This window comes from Felis catus, chromosome C1 (assembly GCF_018350175.1).
Source record: "Felis catus isolate Fca126 chromosome C1, F.catus_Fca126_mat1.0, whole genome shotgun sequence".
Classification (NCBI taxonomy): domain Eukaryota; kingdom Metazoa; phylum Chordata; class Mammalia; order Carnivora; family Felidae; genus Felis; species Felis catus.
This window is the reverse complement of record NC_058375.1, coordinates 118,173,313-118,195,433: the sequence shown is the minus strand read 5'-3', so window position 1 is coordinate 118,195,433 and position 22,121 is coordinate 118,173,313. Positions and strand designations below refer to the sequence as shown.

The following is a 22,121-nucleotide window of genomic DNA, read 5'->3' as shown; positions in this document are numbered from 1 at the left end:
GCTTGGCATCTGTCCTGCTCTGTAAAATGTTTTGAGACTTTAAAGCTGTAACTTTTAAAATTTAAAAATAATGAAATGAAACAATTGACATAAGATGTCAGTTTTATTCCTAGTAATAGGGAAAAATACCAGTGTTCACTCGTAATCCAGCTTGTTCTTTGTGGTAGTAGAGATTTCAGAGCGCCTCAACTTTTTTGTCTTTACAAAATAATGGGACCTCTGAGAATTTACAAGTTAGTGAAATAGGTGAAGTGAATTGAAAGTGTGGGGGGAATTTGCAGTGAGCGGTTAATAACCCAGGCATTCCTTAGTCTTTTAAGAAATATAGTGTGGCAGGTTTTTTAGGGCTGTTAGATTGCACAGTCAAGACTTTTATTTGATGCATTTGTCCCTAAACTGTTAAATTAATCTAGAGCTATCTATTTTTGGGAGGACAGCTAATTGTAATGGTACTATATGATGGTTGGTACATTTTAAAAAACCTACTGATTGATCTTTTTGTGTTAGGTGTACTTAAAACCTTTAATTTAAAGGCTTTAATGAAGCCATACAGTATTTCGATGTGTGAAATATTACCACAAAGCCTGTTACCTTTTCTCCCTACTTCAAGTAGATTATTTTTGACAAATTTACTGACTGGAAAATTCTTACAGTTTGAATAGTTATATTTAAAAAAATTAAAGTTGTTTTTTTTTTTTTTTTTTTAAACAGTTGGTTCACCCTATTGCCTGCATCTTCGAGTTAAGTTTTATTCCTCAGAACCAAATAATCTTCGTGAAGAGCTAACCCGGTAAGACTACTCTCTAGAGTTGTACACTGGTAAAGTAGTTTTGGTCAGCTAGCTAAAGGTGTTGGAAGATTGTCTTTATAATTCTTTACAGTTTATAGACCACTAATGAAATGGATCTCTTACCCCTGGTAATAAGACCTGTCAGACAATAGAATTTCATTTTGGGACAGTGTTTTTAAGTGTAGAATTTTTCCCTTTATCAGTTTTCAAAATAAAGAGTTGGTTCCCTAGCATTCTTTAAGGTAACTACTGAGTTCCTTTTTTAAATTATCATCAACTCATGGATTTTACTTATTTATGTATGTATGTATGTTCAGTTTTGGGAGTGAGTGTGAGCAGGGGAAGGGCAAAGAGAGAGGGACAGAGGATTTGAAGCGGGCTCCGTGCCGACAGCAGTGAGCCCGATGCGAGTCTTGAATTCACTAATCATGACCTGAGCTGAAGTCACATGCTTGGCTGACAGAGCCACACAGGTGCCCCTCAACTCATGGATTTTAAACAAGATTGATGTGTTTGAATATGTTGCCATATTATATTTATTCATGTTATGTTTGTTGGCGTTCAAAATGATCTCTCTTTGGCCACTGGGAGTTTATTCATGTTGGCTCCTAATATTCTTTACCTATTGAAATGCCGCTCGCTGACTGATGAAAAATAATAAATCCTGATTTGGTTTGAATAGTTTTAAACAAACTTTAAGCAGGTTATATACAATTATTTCTATTTTGTCCTGCCTCCTTCATATTTATTCATTGATTATACATGGTAAATGCATGATTCATTCACACATACTATTTATTAAGTAAAAATTGAGTTGCTGAGTCCCTTTAGAAGGGTTTTCTTCTCTTGCACTCTCTACCAGCGAGATTATAGCTAATCTCCATAGTTACATATATGCCTGTGTCCTTTCACATCCCAGGTGGTTTGTGTTGTGAGAGTAATGTAAACTTAGATCACAGAGCTCATTCTCCATAATTTGCTTAAAACCTTTAATCTTAAGGTGGTTGTACTGTACTCAGTTATCTTATGGACATGCTGCCATCCTCCTGATGGCTTATCGGCCCCAATTTTTTTTCATATTTTTTTTCTTTTATAGATTCTATTGCAGGTAAAATTCTGTAATTAAAAATGTTTCTTTTCACATTAGAAGGGTAGGATTATTTTTCATAGTAGATTATTCTGTTTAGTTAAATTTGTGCCTTTTATTTTTCTTAGGTATTTATTTGTTCTTCAGTTAAAACAAGATATTCTCAGTGGAAAGTGAGTATTAGTTATTTAAGGTAAACCACATTTTATTAAGTAGTTGAAAATGATTTTGAAAAATAAGTTCATAATTATGAAAAAGGAATGGTCAACATAAAGTAGGTATTATTTGCATTTATCTTAAAATGAACCTTGGGAAGTTGACTTGTCTAACAAATTTGTGTTTCGGTCTCAGATTAGAGTGTCCCTTTGATACAGCAGTTCAGCTGGCAGCTTATAATCTGCAAGGTAAGCAATTCTTATGTTGACTGTTAAGAATAAAGCATAATTCTTTTTTGTGTGTTTTTAGTTAAGAATTTCAAAAGATTCAAAATGATGGGTAAGAAAAGTAACACCACTGTTAACTTGTATCAATATCCAACCTTATTACTTTACTTTGTTTAAAGAACATGGCCTTCTTTTTCTTCCCTTTCACTTCATTTGCTCCCTTTCTATCTGTAACTTCTTTTCAAGCAAAATTGCTGTTGACTTGATAATTCAATAAATATTATAAGGGGACTCTCAGCTTTTTTTTTTTTTTAACTTGAAAAGAATGCAGGGATATAAGAGATTTTTGCAGTTGTATTTTTGCTTTCTTTAGTTTGATTTTTTTTTTTTTTTTTTTTAAGTCTTGTTTATTTTGAGGGGGAGAGAGAGAGCATGAGAGTGAGTGAGGGAGGGACAAAGAGAGCGAGAAAGAGAGAAACTCAAGCAGGCTCCTCACTGTCAGTGCACAGCCCAACTCAGGCTCGATGTCAAGAAGTAGGAGATCATTACATGAGCTAAAAATCAAGAGAGAGATGCTTAACTGACTGAGCCACCCAGGCACTCCTCTTTAGTTTTATTCTTAAAAATGTATCCATGAAAGAAATACTTAGAGCATATTTAAAAGTTCCTGATGGTTAAAGTATTTTCCAATAAATGAAATTAATGAAAAAACTTATAATTTTGTACTTTATTGTACTGACGAAATACTGTTAAGTTTAGGTATTTTTTTCTGAAAAATTGACATTTTAAGAAAACTGTAATTTCGGTCCTCATTCACAAAATGGAAAGAAATCTGTTCTATTGGAGTATCTAGATGCTTAACCATCTGAGTGTATCTTGGACGCTTAACCATCTGAGCCACCCAGGTACCCCTAAATGTTTATTGTTTGATTCATGCATTGTGGCTCTATTTTGTTATCTCTTAACCCTCCTTATCACATTTTTTTTTCCTAAGTAAAAGTTCTTTCCTACTTTCTCCTTCATCCACAGCACCATTATTTGCATGATTCCGCCACACTTCTTGTCATGTTGTGCATCTCTGTGTCCCATGTCTAATATTTTGCCAAATCTGAAGTCTTAAGGTCCTTAGAATAAATTTGCTGAAGTACAGTCCATCTTCATAAAATGAGCTCTGTGTTTCTTGTTTATGATTTTATATTTTATCAGAATAATTTTTGTTACTAGCTTTTCTCATACTCTCAATTCAGTTTTTCCTTGACATTTTAATATATATCCTGAACAACACTAGGTAGAAGATTTGGTTTGGTGCTTCTTAAAAATGTGACCTAAAACAGAAAAAAAAAATACCCGTTATCCAGACAAAAGAGTAATTTCTTCAGCAACAAATTGGGCATGATAATATTTTCCAGGGTTGTTGAGAAAATAGATGACAATATATCTGTAATACATCAAGTGTGTAGAGTCTGTATTCAATAAATAATGAGTTGTTACCATTTTTATTAGTATCTCAAGATCTCTGTATTTTTTTCTCTATACAACTGGATTTTTTTTAATAAAAATGGAACTATTTTAATTTTTAAATGAGTAGGATGTTCTTTAAAAGGGAAAATGTCTAAAGTAAAGAAAATATTAGAATCATTTTCCCTTCTTCCCCAAACCTATATTTCAGAGCTAACCATAGATGGGCACATGATTATTTGTGCCCCGCCCAAGTGTTTTCCTACTGCTTCCCTCCCCAGATACTTTTTACTAATATTTTTTTAAGTTATTTCTTTAGGATTATCTATTTACAATTACAGGAGGATGGGGCCTGTATCTTGTAGTGGTGTATGATGTCATGTTCTCTGCATATTAGATTTTTTTTTTTTAATATTTATTTTTGAGAGAAAGAGTGCAAGCTGGGGAGGGGCAGAGAGAGAAGGAGACACAGAATCTGAAGCAGGCTTCAGGCTCTGAGCTGTCAGCACAGAGCCCAACGTGGGGCTCGAACCCATGAACCATGAGATCGTGACCTGAGCCGAAGTCAGATGCTTAACCGACTGAGTCATCCAGGTGCCCCTCTGCATATTGGATTCTTAATAGATGCTGGCTAAATGTTTTTTTTAAAGGTTACTAAATATTTTTGTTTATTCATTATAAGGTCAAAAGGTGTTTCTCTAAGGAAGTCTACAAAGAGGTTTGCAAAAGCTAAACATTATAAGATATGAAATAAATGAACAGAAACACATATATTTGAAAACACACCACCAACCACAAGTATATCATTGTGCGTATAGATGTTGGTTGACACGTTGTAAGTCTAAGCTAGATTTATTTTGGGGAATGATCTGGGTGTTATGAATTACTATAGTTTAAGAAAGAACGTTTCTAATCTTAGCAGTTTTTATTAATGAATTCTGAGGAAAGATTCAGCAGGAAATAAACTTAATTAACAAAATATAACTTTGTGCAACTTATGTTTGTAGCTGAACTTGGTGACTATGATCTTGCTGAGCATAGTCCTGAACTTGTGTCTGAGTTCAGGTTCGTGCCCATTCAGACTGAAGAGATGGAGCTGGCTATTTTTGAGAAATGGAAGGAATACAGGTACTTGGCTTTGCCCACACTTTTCTTTAACATCACTGCAGTGATTTTGTATGTTTTCTTCTATTACCGTCCTTGGTATAGAATTTACATTTATTATTATTAAAAATTACTATTTTTTAAATTTCAGAGGTCAGACACCAGCACAAGCTGAAACCAATTATCTGAATAAAGCCAAATGGTTAGAAATGTATGGGGTTGATATGCATGTGGTCAAGGTAAGAACTGTGTTGTGATGATTTTTAAAAAGTTTATTCCTTCAAGATTGAAGGTAACTATGACATTTTTCAAAATGAAGGAGGGCATGGAGATGGTATAGTATAGCACTGGGTACTTTGGATGTGTTATAAAGGTTGCGATTAAATATGAAAATCTCACATAAAGTTACAGTATAAGAAAGAAGAGAAAAACCAAAATCTCCAAAAAGGTGTATCTGTGTTTTTAAGGTGTTACTATGTTTTTTAGATTTTTAAACCACTTTTTATTCTTATTAAGTGTAATATTCATGTAACATTCATGTCATCTGGCATCACATAAGCTGAGTAGGCTATTTAAAAATTAAAATAATTCAGGAAGCAAAGTTGAAAATTTATAGCTTGAGAAGACTTTGATAAGCTGTAATACAGCTTGTATAATGATTTAACTTATTTCTACTTTAAAAAGTTAAAATTTTCCAGAAAGACAGTTTTTTTAAAGTTTGTTTATTTATTTATTGTGAGAGAGAGCTAGTGTGTGTGAGTGCACATGCGTGTGGGGGAGGGGCAGCAAGAGAGGGAGAGAGAATCTCAAGCAGGCTCTGTGCTGTCCGCGCAGAACCGAACACGGGGCTTGATCTCCTAAACCATGAGATCATGACCTGAGCCAAAGTCAAGAGTCAGACGTTCAACGCACTGAGCCACCCAGGCGCCCCTAGAAAGGTAGTCTTTTTAAAAATGGTGATTTAAGTGGTGAATAGAATATAGGCAGAATCTGCAAAGAGCTTTCTTTGTCGTGGAAGTACACCTGTGTATTTTCAGTGATGACCTACCTTAAGACTATGGTGTTAGCCAAAGCATAAGAGAGTCTTAAAAACTGAGAACAAAGTGAGGGTTGATGGGGGGTGGGAGGGAGGGGAGGGTGGGTGATGGGTATTGAGGAGGGCACCTTTTGGGATGAGCACTGGGTGTTGTATGGAAACCAATTTGACAATAAATTTCATATATTAAGGAAAAAAAAAAGACTATGGTGTTAACGGTGAACTAAATGTATGCATGAATTTTCCTGAGAATGTTATTTTGGATATTTCTATTTGTTGAAAACATTTTGCATATTAATAGTAGCCTGTATATAGTTAATATAATTCAATGTGAAAATAAACTTTTGTGTGAGAATGTGATATCTGTCTTATGCAAATAAAGTTAACATGTTTTGCTTTCCTTAAATTAGGCTAGAGATGGAAATGACTATAGCTTGGGACTGACCCCAACAGGAGTCCTTGTTTTTGAAGGAGAGACCAAAATTGGCCTATTTTTTTGGTAAGCAGAGTTAATATTACAGATAGTTACAGGTTTTTTGTTGTTGTTGTTGTTGTTTTTTAATGACTAAAAACATTTCTTTCAAGTTAATACATAAAATAGAGTTTGGAGATCAAATAATTCTGAAAAGATAATAAAAATCACCTGTCTCCTGTCATACTCCTTACCCATTCTTAGTCCCATCCCCCAGGGGTAATTTTTAAAACTCTTCCATCCATTTTTCCATTAGTTTCAAGGTATGTCAATATACATCTCTTGATACATATTTTTTATTTCTACATATATTAAATGTTCACATGGACACTCTCATGTCGTATAGTTATTAATTACATCACTACTTTTAGGACTTCTTGTTCCACAGTCATATTACCCCATATTCCCTGGTGTGTAAGAGGAAAATATTTACCCCTCCTTTTAAGCTGTGCTTCTCTTTTTAGGTCCCAACTTAACTCATAGTTTAAAATTGTATTTGCATTTCCTATCAAGGAATAGATTTTACTTGGATTTCGTAGCCATAGTAAAGTTCTTCACATCTTGCCTGGTTTGTTCTAAAAGTAGAAAATCAGGAAATAGTGTTCATATTGTTATCCCTGTATCTGAAATGGTGGAGAACTTCACACTGTACTGGTGTTATATACATGAGTTAAAGGGCCTCTATGTTGTTTACTTCTTCACAGCATGCCAGGATGGTTAGCTCAAAGCCCGCCAGCACCAAACTCAATTTCTTATATATCCAGTTACTTTAAATATAGCCCAATAAGTTTATTTTTAATCATTTAGAGCCTTCCTGCTTTGCATGTCCCCCTATAAACTATATCTGCCATCAGCTGGTCATAGATGTGACAAATCCTGTAGCTATAAAAGACACCAAACCACTACTGCCCTTTGGAACTCTCTGACCTAGAGACTTCCCGCTTGCTGCTGAATGCCATTGCATAGAAACCCAAGCCCCCTCTCTGATTCCCTTCTCTCCTACAAGTTCCCTTGCTGTCTCCCCTGCTTTGGGGGTAGCTTTGTGCAGCCACCTCTGGAGGATCTCCTGTTGTCAAGGGCTTCCTTTTCATGCAACCCTGTCCAAACACCTGTCAGTAAAGTTTGTTGTACAATAGAGCTAGGTCATGATCCTTTCTTTCTGATCAGTCTGGAAATACTTGAACTCACAACTGGAATTACATTTTCTTTCTGTATAGGTTTTTGTTTTTCCTGGAGTTTTTGGCTTCCCCCTCAGTTTCTTACACCCCACGCAATGCTTTAAATTACCTGCCTTTGTCTTATCCTTACGTTCTTTCAGATCCTCAGGGTTGCATTAAATGATTTTTCTGTTCCCGTTGAAATTGTCTGCTCTCCAGGCTGCTCTACAGCTTTCATCTGTTTTTTCAGCTAGGATCCTGTGTCTTCGTCCCATATTTTCCTTTCTTTTGTTTTTTCTGATCTATATCCTCAGGTAACTAACTGCCTAAGAAAAGCAGGGTGTAGGAGATAAATTGTTTGAATCCTTGGATGCCTTAAAATGGTTTATTCTTCTCTTATGCTTTCTTGGTAATTGGGCTGAGAATAGAATTCTAGGTTTGAAAATTATTTTCCCTCAAAAAGTTGAAGATAGATTTCATTTATTTTGGAATTCAGGTATCCATGCTAGGGACTTTCTGAGAGACTTGAGTGGAATACCTTCACAGTTGTCCCTTGATAGGTGAAGGAGCTTTGGGGTATTTATTTATCCAGTCTTTGAGTGTTAATTCTCTGACACTTCCAGCTTGCCCTGTGGGCAGATGGAACATACTTCATGGCCAGAGAATGCTGTAGCTGGAGAGTTGAAGAAAGCATCTTTTGTACCACTTCTTAAGGTTGTTGTGAGGATCTGTTGAAATAATACGTGTAGTACACCTAGAAGCATCTTTTGTACCACTTCTTAAGGTTGTTGTGAGGATCTGTTGAAATAATACGTGTAGTACACCTAGAAGGTTACCTGACACTTGATAGGCCTTATGTAAGTATTTGTTACACTTGAGTGCTAGTTCTTCCCCTCCTGCTCCATCTATTGTGCTTACTTACTATTTTAGTACAACTCTTGTAAAAAAGTTATGTTTTACAATTGTATTTTGTATAAGTTATATTTAAAAATTAGCGAGAATGAGAGTTTCATTGTTTTGACATTCACAGTTTGCAGAAGTGCAAAGTTCACATGTGGTAGGTTGTTGAGGATTTCAGTACAGGTGGGTGATAGAATTGGAAAAGGGGCCATAAAGTGAGGTTTAAAAAACCTTTTTTCTTTTTTTTTTTTTAAAGATGTACTTCCTCAAACAAATTGATACAGAAAATAAAGTTGCAGGTCTTAATTAAAAATTTGTTTTCATTTATGCCTTTTAGAAAACCTTTATAGTCTTTCTGTATCCAGTTCCTATGCTGCTGCTCTACACTAGGCCTGGGGAATCTCTTGTACCATAGCTGGGAACCTATAAAGTATTAAATGGATTTCTTCATTTTCTTTTTTTTTGGTAACATTTTTACTGTCTGATATTTGTGCAGCATCAGTTTTGTTAGAGATTCTGCTTTTGAAATGTTTTTTTTCTGTTATCCTAAATATTTTTTTAGATTAGAGGCTTTGTTGGTGGGCAGTACAGGTAAAGAGGGTAAACACCCTCTTAATCAATTTACAGTTCAGCTGTTAGATGATTGATATACTGGAAATAACAGCAAAAATTTTATTTTAATTTAGAGGACATTATTTGAAATCTGGCTTTTGTTCTAATATTGTTATAGGCCCAAGATAACCAGGTTGGATTTTAAGAAGAATAAATTAACCCTGGTGGTTGTAGAAGATGATGATCAGGTAGGAATTGTATTGCATTATTTATTTAACGATGACTATGTTATGTGGTAACTCAAGTCTAATTTTTCTTTTTTTTTTTTTGAGAGAGAGGGAGAATGTGCATGCAAGCTGGAGAGGGGCAGAGAGAGAGAGGGATAGAGAGAGAGTCCCAGGCAGGCTCCATACCCAGCACAGAGCCCAATGCCAGGCTTGATCTCACAACCGTGAGGTCATGGCCTGAGCCGAAATCAAGAGTTGGACACTTAAGTGACTGAGCCACCCAGGCACTCCTATTATTCTTTTATAAGGGTTTCCAAACTCATATTCTTTAATAAAATCTTCTCAATTAAGGCTTACTTTTTTTTTTTTTTTTTTTTTTTTTCCGGTTAACTCTAGTTCCCGATTGATAAACACAGCATGAATGTGTCTCAGATGCATTATGCTAGGTGAAAAAAGCCAGACTCAGAAAATTATGACTTGTATGATTTCATTTATATGATGATCTGGGGAGGACAATCCTATAATAATGGAACAGATCACTGTTTGGGATTAGGGAGAATGAGGAGGCTTGACTACAAAGAAACAGCAAAGGGAATTTAGGGGAATGAGATAACTTTTCTATAACCAGATTTTGGTGGTAGTTCCTAGACTCCATGCCATTTGTCATAGCTCACAGAATCATGAATGAACTAAAAAAAATAATAACTTTATTCCTTGCAAAGAAATAAATTGAAAAACATATATACATATAGATGGATATAGATAAAAGCAAGTTCAGCAATTGTATGCACAATGATGTGTGAGAAGGACTACTTAGCAAAACCTAAAAGAAGATTTGGAAAATTAGATGAAACAGTGATATTACTAAGTTTTATTACTAAGACAATGCAAAGGATTGCCCTTTCACCCAGCTTAGAAGGAAATTATAGAGGCAACAGAGCATTTTAAAAAGAAATCTATTGAGGGGACACCTGGGTGGTTCAGTCAGTTAAGCATCTGACTTTGGCTCAGATCATGATCTCATAGGTCATGAGTTTGAGCCCCACGTTGGGCTCTGTGCTGACAGCTCAGAGCCTCGAGCCTGCTTTGGATTCTCCCCCTCTTTCTGCCTCTCCCCTGCTCATGCTTTGTCTTTCTCTCTCTCTCAAAAATAAACATTAAAAAAAAATTTAAAAAAAAAGAAATCTATTGGGGTGCCTGGGTGCATTGGTTAAGTGTCTGACTTTAGCTCAGGTCACGACCTCATGGTTTGTGAGTTCAAGCCCTGCGTCGAGCTCTGTGCCGACAGCTCAGAACCTGGAGCCTGCTTCGGATTCTGTATCTCCCTCTCTCTCTGCCCCTCCCCCACTTGCACTCTGTTGTCTCTGTCTCTCTCTCGAAAATAAACATTAAAAAAAATTAAATCTGATGGCACAGAGGATGATCATTGTATCATCAACAAATGAGTTAACAATGAGTCAGAAGCTGCAGATTTCATATGTAAAAACTTACTTTACGATTTTCCTTTTTATGTAAGCACATATGTGATTGCATGATATTTGTATCGAAATCCAAAGGCATTTTTTCAGGAAGAATAAAATACAATTCTTTGTGATAAGGAAATATGGTCATAATTTAATTGGTGACACTTGTTCTTATTTGGGCCATAAAATGCACATTTTACAATTGATGGCATTTTAAATTAGATCTTATATAGTATTACCTTCTTGGATATCTTTGTGAAGGTATTTTACACACACACATGCAAATATGTGTATCTGTTCTTTTTTATACAGAAGTTACCATGCCTTTAGACTGTGTACTAACCCTTTTTAAACTTTACATTATAACTTTTGGAATATTTTCCATATCTGTATGTAGAATGCTTCTTTGTTCTTAAAAAGCAAACTAAACTGCATAGTATTCTGTGTGGATGTACCCTAAATTATTTAATACATTCTCAACATTTATTCACTATATATGCATGAATTTGTACATTGGCAAATATCTGTAAGATAGTTTCCTGGAGGTGGATTTGCTGGTTCAGATGGTTATGTGCACTTGTCCTAGATAACAGAGATCCTATGAAGGATCAAACCTGTTTCTTCAGAGGGAGTTGTCACATTTTTATCTGAAAGGTAAAAAATGGAATTTCACTGTAGGTTTAATTTGTATTTCTGTTTTTATGGGTGATACTGAACATCTTTTCACATATTTTGTTAGTTATATTTCCTTTTCTCCAAACTCTCTATTCATACCCTTTGCCCATTTTGTCATTGGGCCTTTTTTCTTACTGGTTTGTTTTGCCCTTTTTCATAGAAATTGTAAATACTGTATCTAATAGTTGTTCATCTTTTAATGTTATTTATTGTGATTTTTGCCACATGCTTTAAAAAAATTTAAATAGGCAAATTTATCAGTCTTTCATGGATTATGGAAGGGTTTTTCCTCCTTTGAGGTTATATGTTTCTCCATGGTTTATTCTGTGTGTATTTTTGTTCGTCAATTTCACTGAAGTATAATATACATTCAGATAAGTGCAAAAACCAGTGGGCAGCTTGTTGGATTTTCACGAACACCTATATGACCAGCACCTAGTTGGGGACATAGAATACTACTAGAATTATACACTTTTGTGCCTCCCACCAGGTATAGTCCTCCAAAGGTATTTTCTTGTTCTTCTGACTTTACCACCATACACTGGTTTTTGTTTATATCTTAAACTCAATCTGAATGAAACCTGACTGTTCTCTTTGTGTCTGACTTCTCTTTATTTATATTTGTGAGCCTTCACCCTCTTGCAGCTGGTTGCTATAGTAGGCTCCTTCTTACTGTTACATAGTATTCCTTTTTTTAAAAAAAACGTTTATTTATTATTGAGAGACAGAGAGAGATAGAACATGAGCATGGGAGGGGCAGAGAGAGGAGGAGACGCAGAATCTGAAGCAGGTTCCAGGCTCTGAGCTGTCAAAACAGAGCCCAGCGGGGCTCGAACCCACAAACCGTGAGACCATGACCTGAGCCAAAGTCGGACGCCCAACCGACTGAGCCACCCAGGCACCCCAGTAATACTCCTTTTTACATATAGACTGCACTTATTTATCCATCCTGTTGTTGATGGACTGTTGAGTTGTTCTGGTTTTCACTATTAAAAGTGCTGCTCTGAAGACTAGGGTATGCATGTGTTTGGTTTTAGTGGATACTGCCAAACTGTTTTCAAAAGTGTTGATACACATTTGCATTCCCACCCACAATGTAAGAGAGTTCCATTTGTTCTTTTTTGGCTAATGTTTGGTATTGTTCCTTGTAGCCATTCTGTTCATAGAATGGTTTTGTGGTTTTCACTTGCATTCCCCTGATCACTATTTGTTTAGTGCTTATTTATATATTTAATATTTAAGTATTCTCTTTTATGAAGTGGCTGTTCAAGTCTTTTGCTTATTTTTCTCTTGGGTCATGTGCTCTTTTTCCTCATTGAAGTTCTTATGTATTGTGGACATCAGTTCTTTGCAGATCTGTGTGTTGTAAGTATCTTCTTCTTGGCTTGCCTTGACTCCTTTAATAGTATGTGTTGGGTAGAGTGTTTCAATTTTAATGTAATAGAGTTTATAACTATTTTCCTTTGTGGTCAGTACTTTCTGTGTCTTCAAATTTAGGAATCTTTGCCTATATCAAGGTCATGAAATAACTACATATAGATTGTCATTTTAAAATATAGTTTAATTTGTAAAATATTCGAAGTGTACTGCAGAGTTGTATCAGAAAACCTGATACCCATTTTACTCATCTAGAGTAACATTTTTGGCATAACCATAACCGTGTATTCAGAGATACCTGGGTGGCTCATTCGGTTAAGCGTCTGACTCTTCATTTCAGCTCAGGTCATGATTTCATGGTTTGTTAGTTTGAGCCCGCATCAGGGTTCTTTCTCTCCCTCTCTCTCTCTGCCCCTCCCCTGTGTGCGCGCGCGGTCTCTCTCTCTCTCTCTCTCTCTCTCTCTCTCTCTCTCTCTCTGCGCCCCTCCCCCACTCGTGCTCTTTCTAAAAATAAATAAACCTAAAAAAAAAATAACTGTGTTCAGTACAGTGAGGTATAATCCTCTAGCTAGCCATCATTCTTGAGGGTGTCATTCTCATACTTCCTTTTTCCAAATATAAATACATCATAATACATGGTGGAATTGTTTTTGAAATTTACAGAAATCATATATATATATATATTTTTGGCAGTTTCCTTAGTTTACCTAAATAGGTGTAGCCATGTAGATATCAGTTCATTCATTTTAACCTATATATGGTATTTTATAGTGTGAATAAACAATTGTGCATTTATTCATTCATCTTTTATTCATTTATCTTTTTTTTAATTTATTAAAAAAATTTTTTAATGTTTATTATTTTGAGAGAGAAAAAGAGTGTGAGCAGGAGAGGGGCAGAGAGAGAATGAGACACAGAATCTGAAGCAGGCTCCAGGCTCTGAGCTGTCAGCACAGAGCCCAACGTGGGGCCCAAACTCACAGACCTTGAGATCATGACCTGAGCCGAAGTTGGACACTTAACCGACTGAGCCACCCAGGCACCCCTCATTTATCTTTTTGTATCATTTTTAATGTTATTTACTGATAGTTTGTTTTGGACATTTAGTGTTTTATTGCAATACTTACTATTATAAATGAGATTGTGAAGAAAATCTTTGGATATACATTTTGGTCTTAAGAAAATCTTTCTCCCTAAACAGATGGTAAAGCTTAATTGTTACAACCAGGTCCTGGAGCACAAATAGTTAGGTTCTGATTTCCTCTTTGTGACCTTGGGCTTTATTTCTTGAGCTTCAATTCCCTATGAAATGAAGCTAATGATAATATCTGTTCATTGTATTAATCCATGTGAAATCCTTAAAAAGTGCCTATGAATGTTAATTATTATTTGGATTCCCAGGAATATGGTTACTGTGACAAAGAATGTGCACCGTTTTTTTCTTATCTTTTTTTTTTTTTTAACATTTTTATTTATTTTTGAGAGACAGAAACAGAAGCACGAGTGGGGGAGGGGTAGAGAAAGAGGGAGACACAGAATCTGAAGCAGGCTCCAGGCTCTGAGTTGTCAGCACAGAGCCCGACACAAGGCTTGAACCTACCAACTGTCAGATCATGACCTGAGCTGAAGTCGAATGCCTAACTGACTGAGCCACCCAGGTGCCCAAAGAATATGCACCTTTTTAAGTCTGTTGATATATATTGCCACATCTTGTATGATCCTTTACATGATAATTATATATTTATCCCAAAGTATGGCAAATAAAGCCTCATTTTTATGTTTCTCTAAGAAATGAGATCACGTAAGTAGAGATGACCCTCTTAGGAATAATTTTATATTGGCTGTGAAAGTGGACAGCTTGATTTCAACTCTGCCTTTTTATGTAGGTAGCTATAGAGAATGTCTTAGTTTCCGGGAGCAAACTAGATGCTTTATTATTCTGTTCTTGGTATTGCTGTGATTGTATTTATAGCTGAGTAACAAGGGACAGAAAGGACTGTTTAACCTAATAATTACCTCTCTTTACATCCTTTTTTTTTTTTTTTTTCCAGGGCAAAGAGCAGGAGCATACATTTGTCTTTAGATTGGATCATCCAAAAGCATGCAAACATTTATGGAAATGTGCTGTGGAACATCATGCCTTCTTTCGCCTCCGAGGCCCAGTCCAAAAGAGTTCTCATCGATCAGGATTTATTCGACTAGGATCACGATTTAGATATAGGTGAATGTCAATATCTGCTTTCATAATTTTCATATGAAAGAATATCTGTTCTTTCATAAAGCAAAAAGTTTAGGCTGACCTCTCATTTTACAGATGTAGAAACCAAGGCATAGAAACAAAGTGGTTTCCAATGTTTTCCACTGGCCAGATTAAAAGACAAAGTAGTATTGTTATTGGTTGTAATTTCATTTTTCTTAAAGTTTATTTTTATTTATTTTGAGAGCTACAGAGAGCAAACAGGGAGAGACAGAATCCCAAGCAGGCTCCACGCTGACAGCGTGGTTGTAGTTTCTTGAATAGCCAATAAAACATTGTAATGATATAATGGATTCTGTATCCCTCTTGACATTTACTTTATATATTAATCGTCCATTTAAATTCATATAATAAGAGTTTTTAAAGAGTCTCCATCCATTAGCTGAATACCATATAGAAAAAGGTATTGTGCGCTGAGTGGGAAATGCATCTGAGTAACGTTTCTGGTCCTTTATAAAAATGAAGTTATTTTTATAGACTCCTTGTGTGTTGGTCATAAATTAGAAATGTTTTGGTTTACCTGAGAGTAGATCATTAGGAGTTTTCAGCATGTCATGAGAGTCACTGTGATTTAAAGTAGGAATGGATACTATTCCATATTGTTGATAGTTGATTGTGTGGGTGGGATTCATGTAAGTAGAGCTCTATTCTACCTATATTAAAAGTGAGGAGGCATTTTCTTAACAGAATTTAAATGCAAATCAAAGAGAATGGGAAAATAGTTTTAAATATTTCTGGAAAATTATCTGAAAAATGTATCACAATTAGAATAAATAACAGAAAATCTTGAGTTAATTGCATATTTTGCATGAGGTAAATGAATAAGGAGGGGAAAAGAGTTGCATAAGAGTACAGATATTCCAAACTTAGTATATTCTTAGTTATATGTATGTTTAAGAAAAAAAACAATATAATTTGTACGTTGCATATTTCGCACAAGCCTAAAGAGTAGAAGAAGAATGATGTGGTAAAGACAGACATCAAGCCTGTTCGTAGTAGTTCCTTCAGGATGAAGCTCAGGCGGGTTCTTTTAAGGATAGTCTTAATATAGACTTTTTCTCATGTGTATCTGATTACTGTAGGCCTCAAATTCTCTTATTCTTGTTAATATGCCTCATTTATTTTAGTGGGAAAACGGAGTATCAGACCACAAAAACCAATAAAGCAAGAAGATCAACATCTTTTGAAAGAAGACCCAGCAAACGATATTCTCGACGAACTCTACAAATGAAAGGTGAGATGCAGTCCTGTTTCAAAGGACAGTTCTTCCTTGACAGTCCGTTGTGTGCTGGTATTGTTTACTTGAAAGGAAGTTATCTGAACCTTAAGCTTATTCCAGTCAACTAAAGTGCCCTTGTTAATTAACTTTGGTTATGACAGAATCAATATAAGAAAATGGAAAAATTGCTTATGTTGTTGCTGAGGTTAAACTTTGTGTTAATCCCAGTTCAGACACTATTTTGAATGTGTTCAGTTTTTTTTTTTTTTTAATTTTTTTTTCAACGTTTATTTATTTTTGGGGGGACAGAGAGAGACAGAGCATGAACGGGTGAGGGGCAGAGAGAGAGGGAGACACAGAATCGGAAACAAGCTCCAGGCTCCGAGCCATCAGCCCAGAGCCTGACGCAGGGCTCGAACTCACAGACCGCGAGATCGTGACCTGGCTGAAGTCGGACGCTTAACCGACTGCGCCACTCAGGCGCCCCAGAATGTGTTCAGTTTTTGTTTGTGCTATTTTAGTTCTGTAGATTAACACCTTCCCTTCCCTTTTTGACTTCCTGATTTTTGCATTCGTAATAATCTCTCAGGGCGCCTGCTGGCTCAGTCAGTTAAGCATCTTTTTGTTTGTTTGTTTATTTATTTTGAGAGAGAGCACGCATACAAGGGAAGGACAGAGAGAGGGGGTGAGAATCCCAGGCCAGCTCTGTGCTGTCAGCGCACAGCCTGATGCTGGGCTCGACGCTGGGCTCGATCTCACAAACCCTGAGATCATGACCTGAGCTGAAATCAAGAGTCAGATGCTTAACTGACTGAGATAACCAGGCACCCCAAGCATCTGACTCTTGGTCTCAGTTCAGGTCTTGATCTGAGTCTTGTGTTCAAGCCTGAGTTGGGCTCGATGCTGGGTGTGGAGTTTACCTAAAAAAAAAAAAAAAAATCTCTCAAATGTCTTTAGGAACTTTAAAAAAAAACCACTGGTTTACGATGAATACATTTTAAGTAAAAATTATGCCAAGGGGCATCTGGGTGGCTCAGTTGATTGAGCGTCCAACTCTTTGATTTCAGCTCAGGTCATGATCTCATGTTTGTGGGTTTGATCCCCAAGTCCAGCTCTGGACCAGCAGTGCAGAACCTGCTTGAGATTCTCTCTTCTTTTCTCTCAGCCCCTCCCCCACTTGTGCACATGCACGTGCATGTGCTCCCTCTGTCTCGCTCTCAAAATAAACTTAAAAAATGTTATTTCGTATAACATTATAATAAGATTCTGTTAAATAGCGTTTAAATTTATTGTACATTTATGTAATAAAAAGCTTGATTTTAAACTAAAACTTGTGTTTGGTTTTGAATCTGAGTTTGTATCAAAATACAGATTGAATTTTAAGCATATCTGATGTTAGGGTCATCCCAGTTGTCCAGTAACATGATCTGATGGCTGACTTAAAAAACTGATTTATATTCATAAGTTTTGTGGCTATAAATCAAATAATATATAGCTGTTAATGAGACCATTTTAGTTTGTGATGGTTCAAAACCCTGAGTTACCTCTCATGTTCTATTTTGTTGTCACATAACTCACTCTAAGAAGCTTGCAGGTGGTTCTGTTTTAAAAGAAGATGGTATTTATTTTATTGCTTTATTTTTAAAATGGAAATAATTGTCACTATTGATTTTAGTGATGTGAATCCTAGAACATTTTGTTAAAGGAAGGTTTTTAAATCTATAGTTGGGAAACATGGCTTGAAAAAACAGTCCTGGGTGCCTGTGTGATTAAGCATCTGACTCTTGGTTTCAGCTCGGGTCATGATCTCACAGTTCATGGGTTCAGGCCCTGAGTTGGGCTCTGCACTGATGGCGGGGAGCCTGCTAGGGATTCTCTTTCTTGTTCTCTTTCTGCTCCGCTCCTGCTTACTCCCTCTCTCTCTTTCAAAATAAATAAACAAACCTAAAACAACCAGTCCAGATTTACTTTTATGAATAGTGAAGCAGCTTACCATATAAGAGGAAACTAATGGGATGTTTTCTTTTCTTTTTCTTTTTTTCCCCATGTCAGCAAGTACAGCAAAACCTGAAGAATTCAGGTGAGTAGTGTCTTACAACTTAGGAACATGTTTTAGAATTCATGTAGTTGCTGTCATTAATGAAACAAATACTTGTTGAAGACCTGTCAACGTATTAAGTTGTTCCTTAGCATTGGGAATATAGCAGGGAACAGATGTAATGCCAGATAAAATTGACAAAGAAAAATAAAGCAGTTTAGAAATAAAGACTGGGTTGGGGGGTGGATATACTATTTATAATGAGAATGACCTACGTTTGTTATTGGCCTGTGACTGAGGATATAAAGATGAATAAATTAGGATTCTTGCACACAGGGAGCTCAAAGAACAAAGTTTTATTTGTATAATTCTTTATATTACATGTTGCTGGATTTGGCTCACTAACATTTTGCCGTCAGTGCAGAGCCCAATGCGGGGCTTGAACCCACGAACCATAAGATCATGACCTGAGCCAAAATTAAGAGTCAGACTCTCAGCTGACTGAGCCACCCAGGCACCCCTCCTCATTCATTTCTAATTTTAGTAATTTGAGGGTCCCCTCCCCATCCCCCCCACCTTGGTTAGTTTAGGTAAAAGTTTGTCCATTTTGTAGGCTGTTTCAAAGAACCAGCTTTTGGTTTCATTGATTCTTACTCATTTTTCAAGTTTATTGATTTTCTCTCTGCTATATTATTTCATTTCTTATGCTTGCTTTAGGTTTAGTTTGCTTTTCTTTTTCTAGTGTCTTAAGGTGCGAAATTAGGTTATTTGAGGTCTTTATTCTTTTTTAACATAACATTTATTGCTATAGATTTTCTTCCAAGCGCTGCTTTAATCACATTCTGTAAGTTTGGTATATTGTATTTTCATTTATCCCAAATTATTTTCCTGTTTCTCTTGATTTCTTCTTTGACCCGTTGATTACTTGGGAATGAGTTCCTTGATTTCCACATATTTGTGAATATCTTAACTATTCCTCTCTTATTTTTTTTGTGTGTGTGCTTTTATTCCACATGGTTAGAGAACATACTTTGTATGATGTTGATCCTTATAAAGAAACTTGTTTTATGGTTTAGCATATGGCTTATTCCAGAAAATGGTCTATATGCACTTGAGAAGAATGGATATTCTGCCGTTATTGAATGTTATGTTCTGTAAATGTCTGTTAGGTCTACTTGGTGTAATACTGCTCAGGACTTCTATTTCATTGTTGACCTTTTTCCTAATTCTATCCATTATTAAGAGTAAGGTTGTGAAACCTCCAATTACTGTTGCATAGTTGTGTATTTCTCTCTTCCAATTCTTTCAGTTTGGGGCTTTTGTTAAGTGCATATATATTTATAATTGTTTGACTCTCTTATTATAAACTGTCACTCTTTTTCTCTAGTAATTTTTTTGTTTTATTTTTTAAAATTATTATTATTGATTTTAACATGGCCTCAACTTTATTGAAATCATCAATATCCCAGGCGCATTAACCATTTTAAAAAATCAATTTAATGCTATCAAAAGGTGATGTTCGATTTAATCCTGTTTGTCTTCACGCCACTGTCGTGAGCCTTCATTCCAGGCCACATAAACAAAAGGACCAACACCACATGGATGATGACCACCGCAACAATAGCAACATAAAAATAGCTGTCCTTATTGGACATCCCAAAGGCGCCTTCAAAAGCATAAGATTTAGTCGTGAAATACAACCCACGAGGTACAGTCATCATTAAAGCTGTGAAGAACAGGAGCGTCTTCAGGGTAGATGCTAATGAACTTTCATTTTTTTCTTTTTTCTTTTTTCTTTTTTTAACATTTATTTATTTTTGAGAAACAGAGAGCACAAGCAGGGGAGGAACAGAGAGAGAGAGAGAGAGGGAGGGAGACACAGAATCTGAAGCAGGCTCCAGGCTCTGAGCTGTCAGCACAGAGCCTGACGCGGGGCTCAAATTCACGGACCATGAGATCATGACCTGAGCTAAAGTCAGTCACTTAACCAACTGTGCCACCCAGACACCCCTGAACTTTAATTTCTGAAGTCGGGCGGCTGTAGTGCATTTAGCGCTGCTTTGTCAAGGTGCTCCATGGTGCAGCCAAGTCTACAGCAGGTGATCGGAGGCAGCGGGGCTCAGCGACCGCACTGGGTCTGCTCGACTGAAGGCCCACAAAAGCATGCCACGCTGGATGTGCCCTTTAGTAAATTTTTGTTTTGAAGTTTGATACAAGTATTGACAGTCCAGTTCTCTTCTGGTTGCTTTTCTCTCTCTTTTTTTCTTTTTGTTTTTTAAGTGTCTGACTTTATTTTTTATTATTTTTTGAGGGAGAGAGAGAGTGCATGTGTGTATGAGTGGGAGAGGGTCAGAGGGTTAGGGAGAGAGACTCTTAAGCAGGCTTCACAACCAGCGTGGAGCCTGTTGTGGGGCTCAGTCCTATGATCATGAGATCATGACCTGAGCCAAAATCAAGAATTGGAAGCTCAACCAACTGAGCCACCCAGGGACCCCTCTTCTGGTTGCTTTCCCCTGGTATATTATTTTTATCAAATTTGGGAAGTTCTCAGCGATTATGTCTTCAGATTATCTTTTTGTTCCTTTCCTCTTCTGGGACTCCCATCACATGCGCGTTGCTACATTTGATGGTGTCCCACAGGTACTGGAGTCTCTGTTCATTTTTCTTCATTCTTTTTCTTTCTGTTACTCAGACTAGATCATCTCAGTTGACCTGTCTTCAAGTCATTGATTCTTCAACCTGCTCAAACCTGGTGTTGTGTCTTTCACTGAATTTTTAAATTTCAGTTCTTGTACATTTCAACTCAAGAATTTCTGTTTGATTCTTATGTGTAAATTCTCTGTTTAATGGTATTATCTTTTTTTATACACTTTGAAATACTTTCATTTTTTTTAAAGGTGTATTTATTTTTGAGAGAGAGACAGCATGCACATGTGAGTGGGGTAGGGCCAGAGAGAGAAGGACAGAGGATCTGTAGCAGGCTCTGTGCTGACAGCAGCCCGATATGGGCTCGAACTCATGAACCATGAGATCATAACCTGAGCCAAAGTCAGACACTTAACCGACTGAGCCACTCAGATGCCCCAAGTGATATTTTCTTTTTATGGAGACAGTGTTCCCAACTTACTTCTTTAGATTTGGTTTTTTCATTCTTGAACATCTTTAAAATAGCTGATTTAAAGTCTGGATTGCCTGGAGAGAGCTCTGTCTTCTTGGCTGCATTCACGTGAAGTAAAGCTTCCACCACATTGAACTTGGGGGAATGGGGAAGGGGAACAAATTGTGGCTCAAATGCCAGACTCAGCTCTGAGATTAAGTAGATTTCCTTGAATAAAAGGTTATTCACTGATGTATGCTTTTTAATGATTGTTTTTTAATAATTTTCACCAGCTAAAATGTTTGTTTCACAGGCGGGAAGGGTCCTCAAACCACCATTCTAGAAGTCCTACTTTTGATGACTCAGTTTTAATAGTGTATATTACAGTGTATAGTTTCACATAATGCTTTTCAACTATTATTATGTGCCAGTCTCTTGGAGTGTCTCAGATTCAGGATGTACTTGTAAATCTAATTAACTCTTTTGAACTTGTCTACTCTTATATGGCAGATGTGTGACTAGAGCTTCTTCAGAAGTGGAAATTATTTGTTGTGGGGTGCTGAGTATGGCCAGCCTCTCCTTGAGATGTCCTATTCAGTTTTTCCCCTTCCTTCCACACTTAGAAAGCCAGTAGAGTCAGGCTGATTAGTGATTCACCATAAAAATACTCTGCTTCTGGGGCGCCTGGGTGGCGCAGTCGGTTAAGCGTCCGACTTCAGCCAGGTCACGATCTCACGGTCCGGGAGTTCGAGCCCCGCGTCAGGCTCTGGGCTGATGGCTCAGAGCCTGGAGCCTGTTTCCAATTCGGTGTCTCCCTCTCTCTCTGCCC

General features: G+C 36.6%; 1 protein-coding gene across 10 annotated transcripts in view; it reads left to right on the top strand.

Moving 5' to 3' along the window:
• The window catches only part of EPB41L5 (erythrocyte membrane protein band 4.1 like 5), a 150,715-nt gene that overhangs the window by 44,863 nt on the left and 83,731 nt on the right, over window positions 1-22,121 (top strand). For all 10 annotated transcript variants that reach the window (XM_045033643.1, XM_045033644.1, XM_045033641.1 and 7 more), the window contains exons 5-14: window positions 712-790; window positions 2,006-2,050; window positions 2,229-2,281; window positions 4,726-4,846; window positions 4,974-5,061; window positions 6,269-6,357; window positions 9,118-9,187; window positions 14,733-14,902; window positions 16,066-16,172; window positions 18,210-18,237. In XM_045033643.1, coding sequence (XP_044889578.1) covers window positions 712-790; window positions 2,006-2,050; window positions 2,229-2,281; window positions 4,726-4,846; window positions 4,974-5,061; window positions 6,269-6,357; window positions 9,118-9,187; window positions 14,733-14,902; window positions 16,066-16,172; window positions 18,210-18,237 — 850 coding nt within the window. The remainder of the gene's footprint in view (window positions 1-711; window positions 791-2,005; window positions 2,051-2,228; window positions 2,282-4,725; window positions 4,847-4,973; window positions 5,062-6,268; window positions 6,358-9,117; window positions 9,188-14,732; window positions 14,903-16,065; window positions 16,173-18,209; window positions 18,238-22,121) is intronic.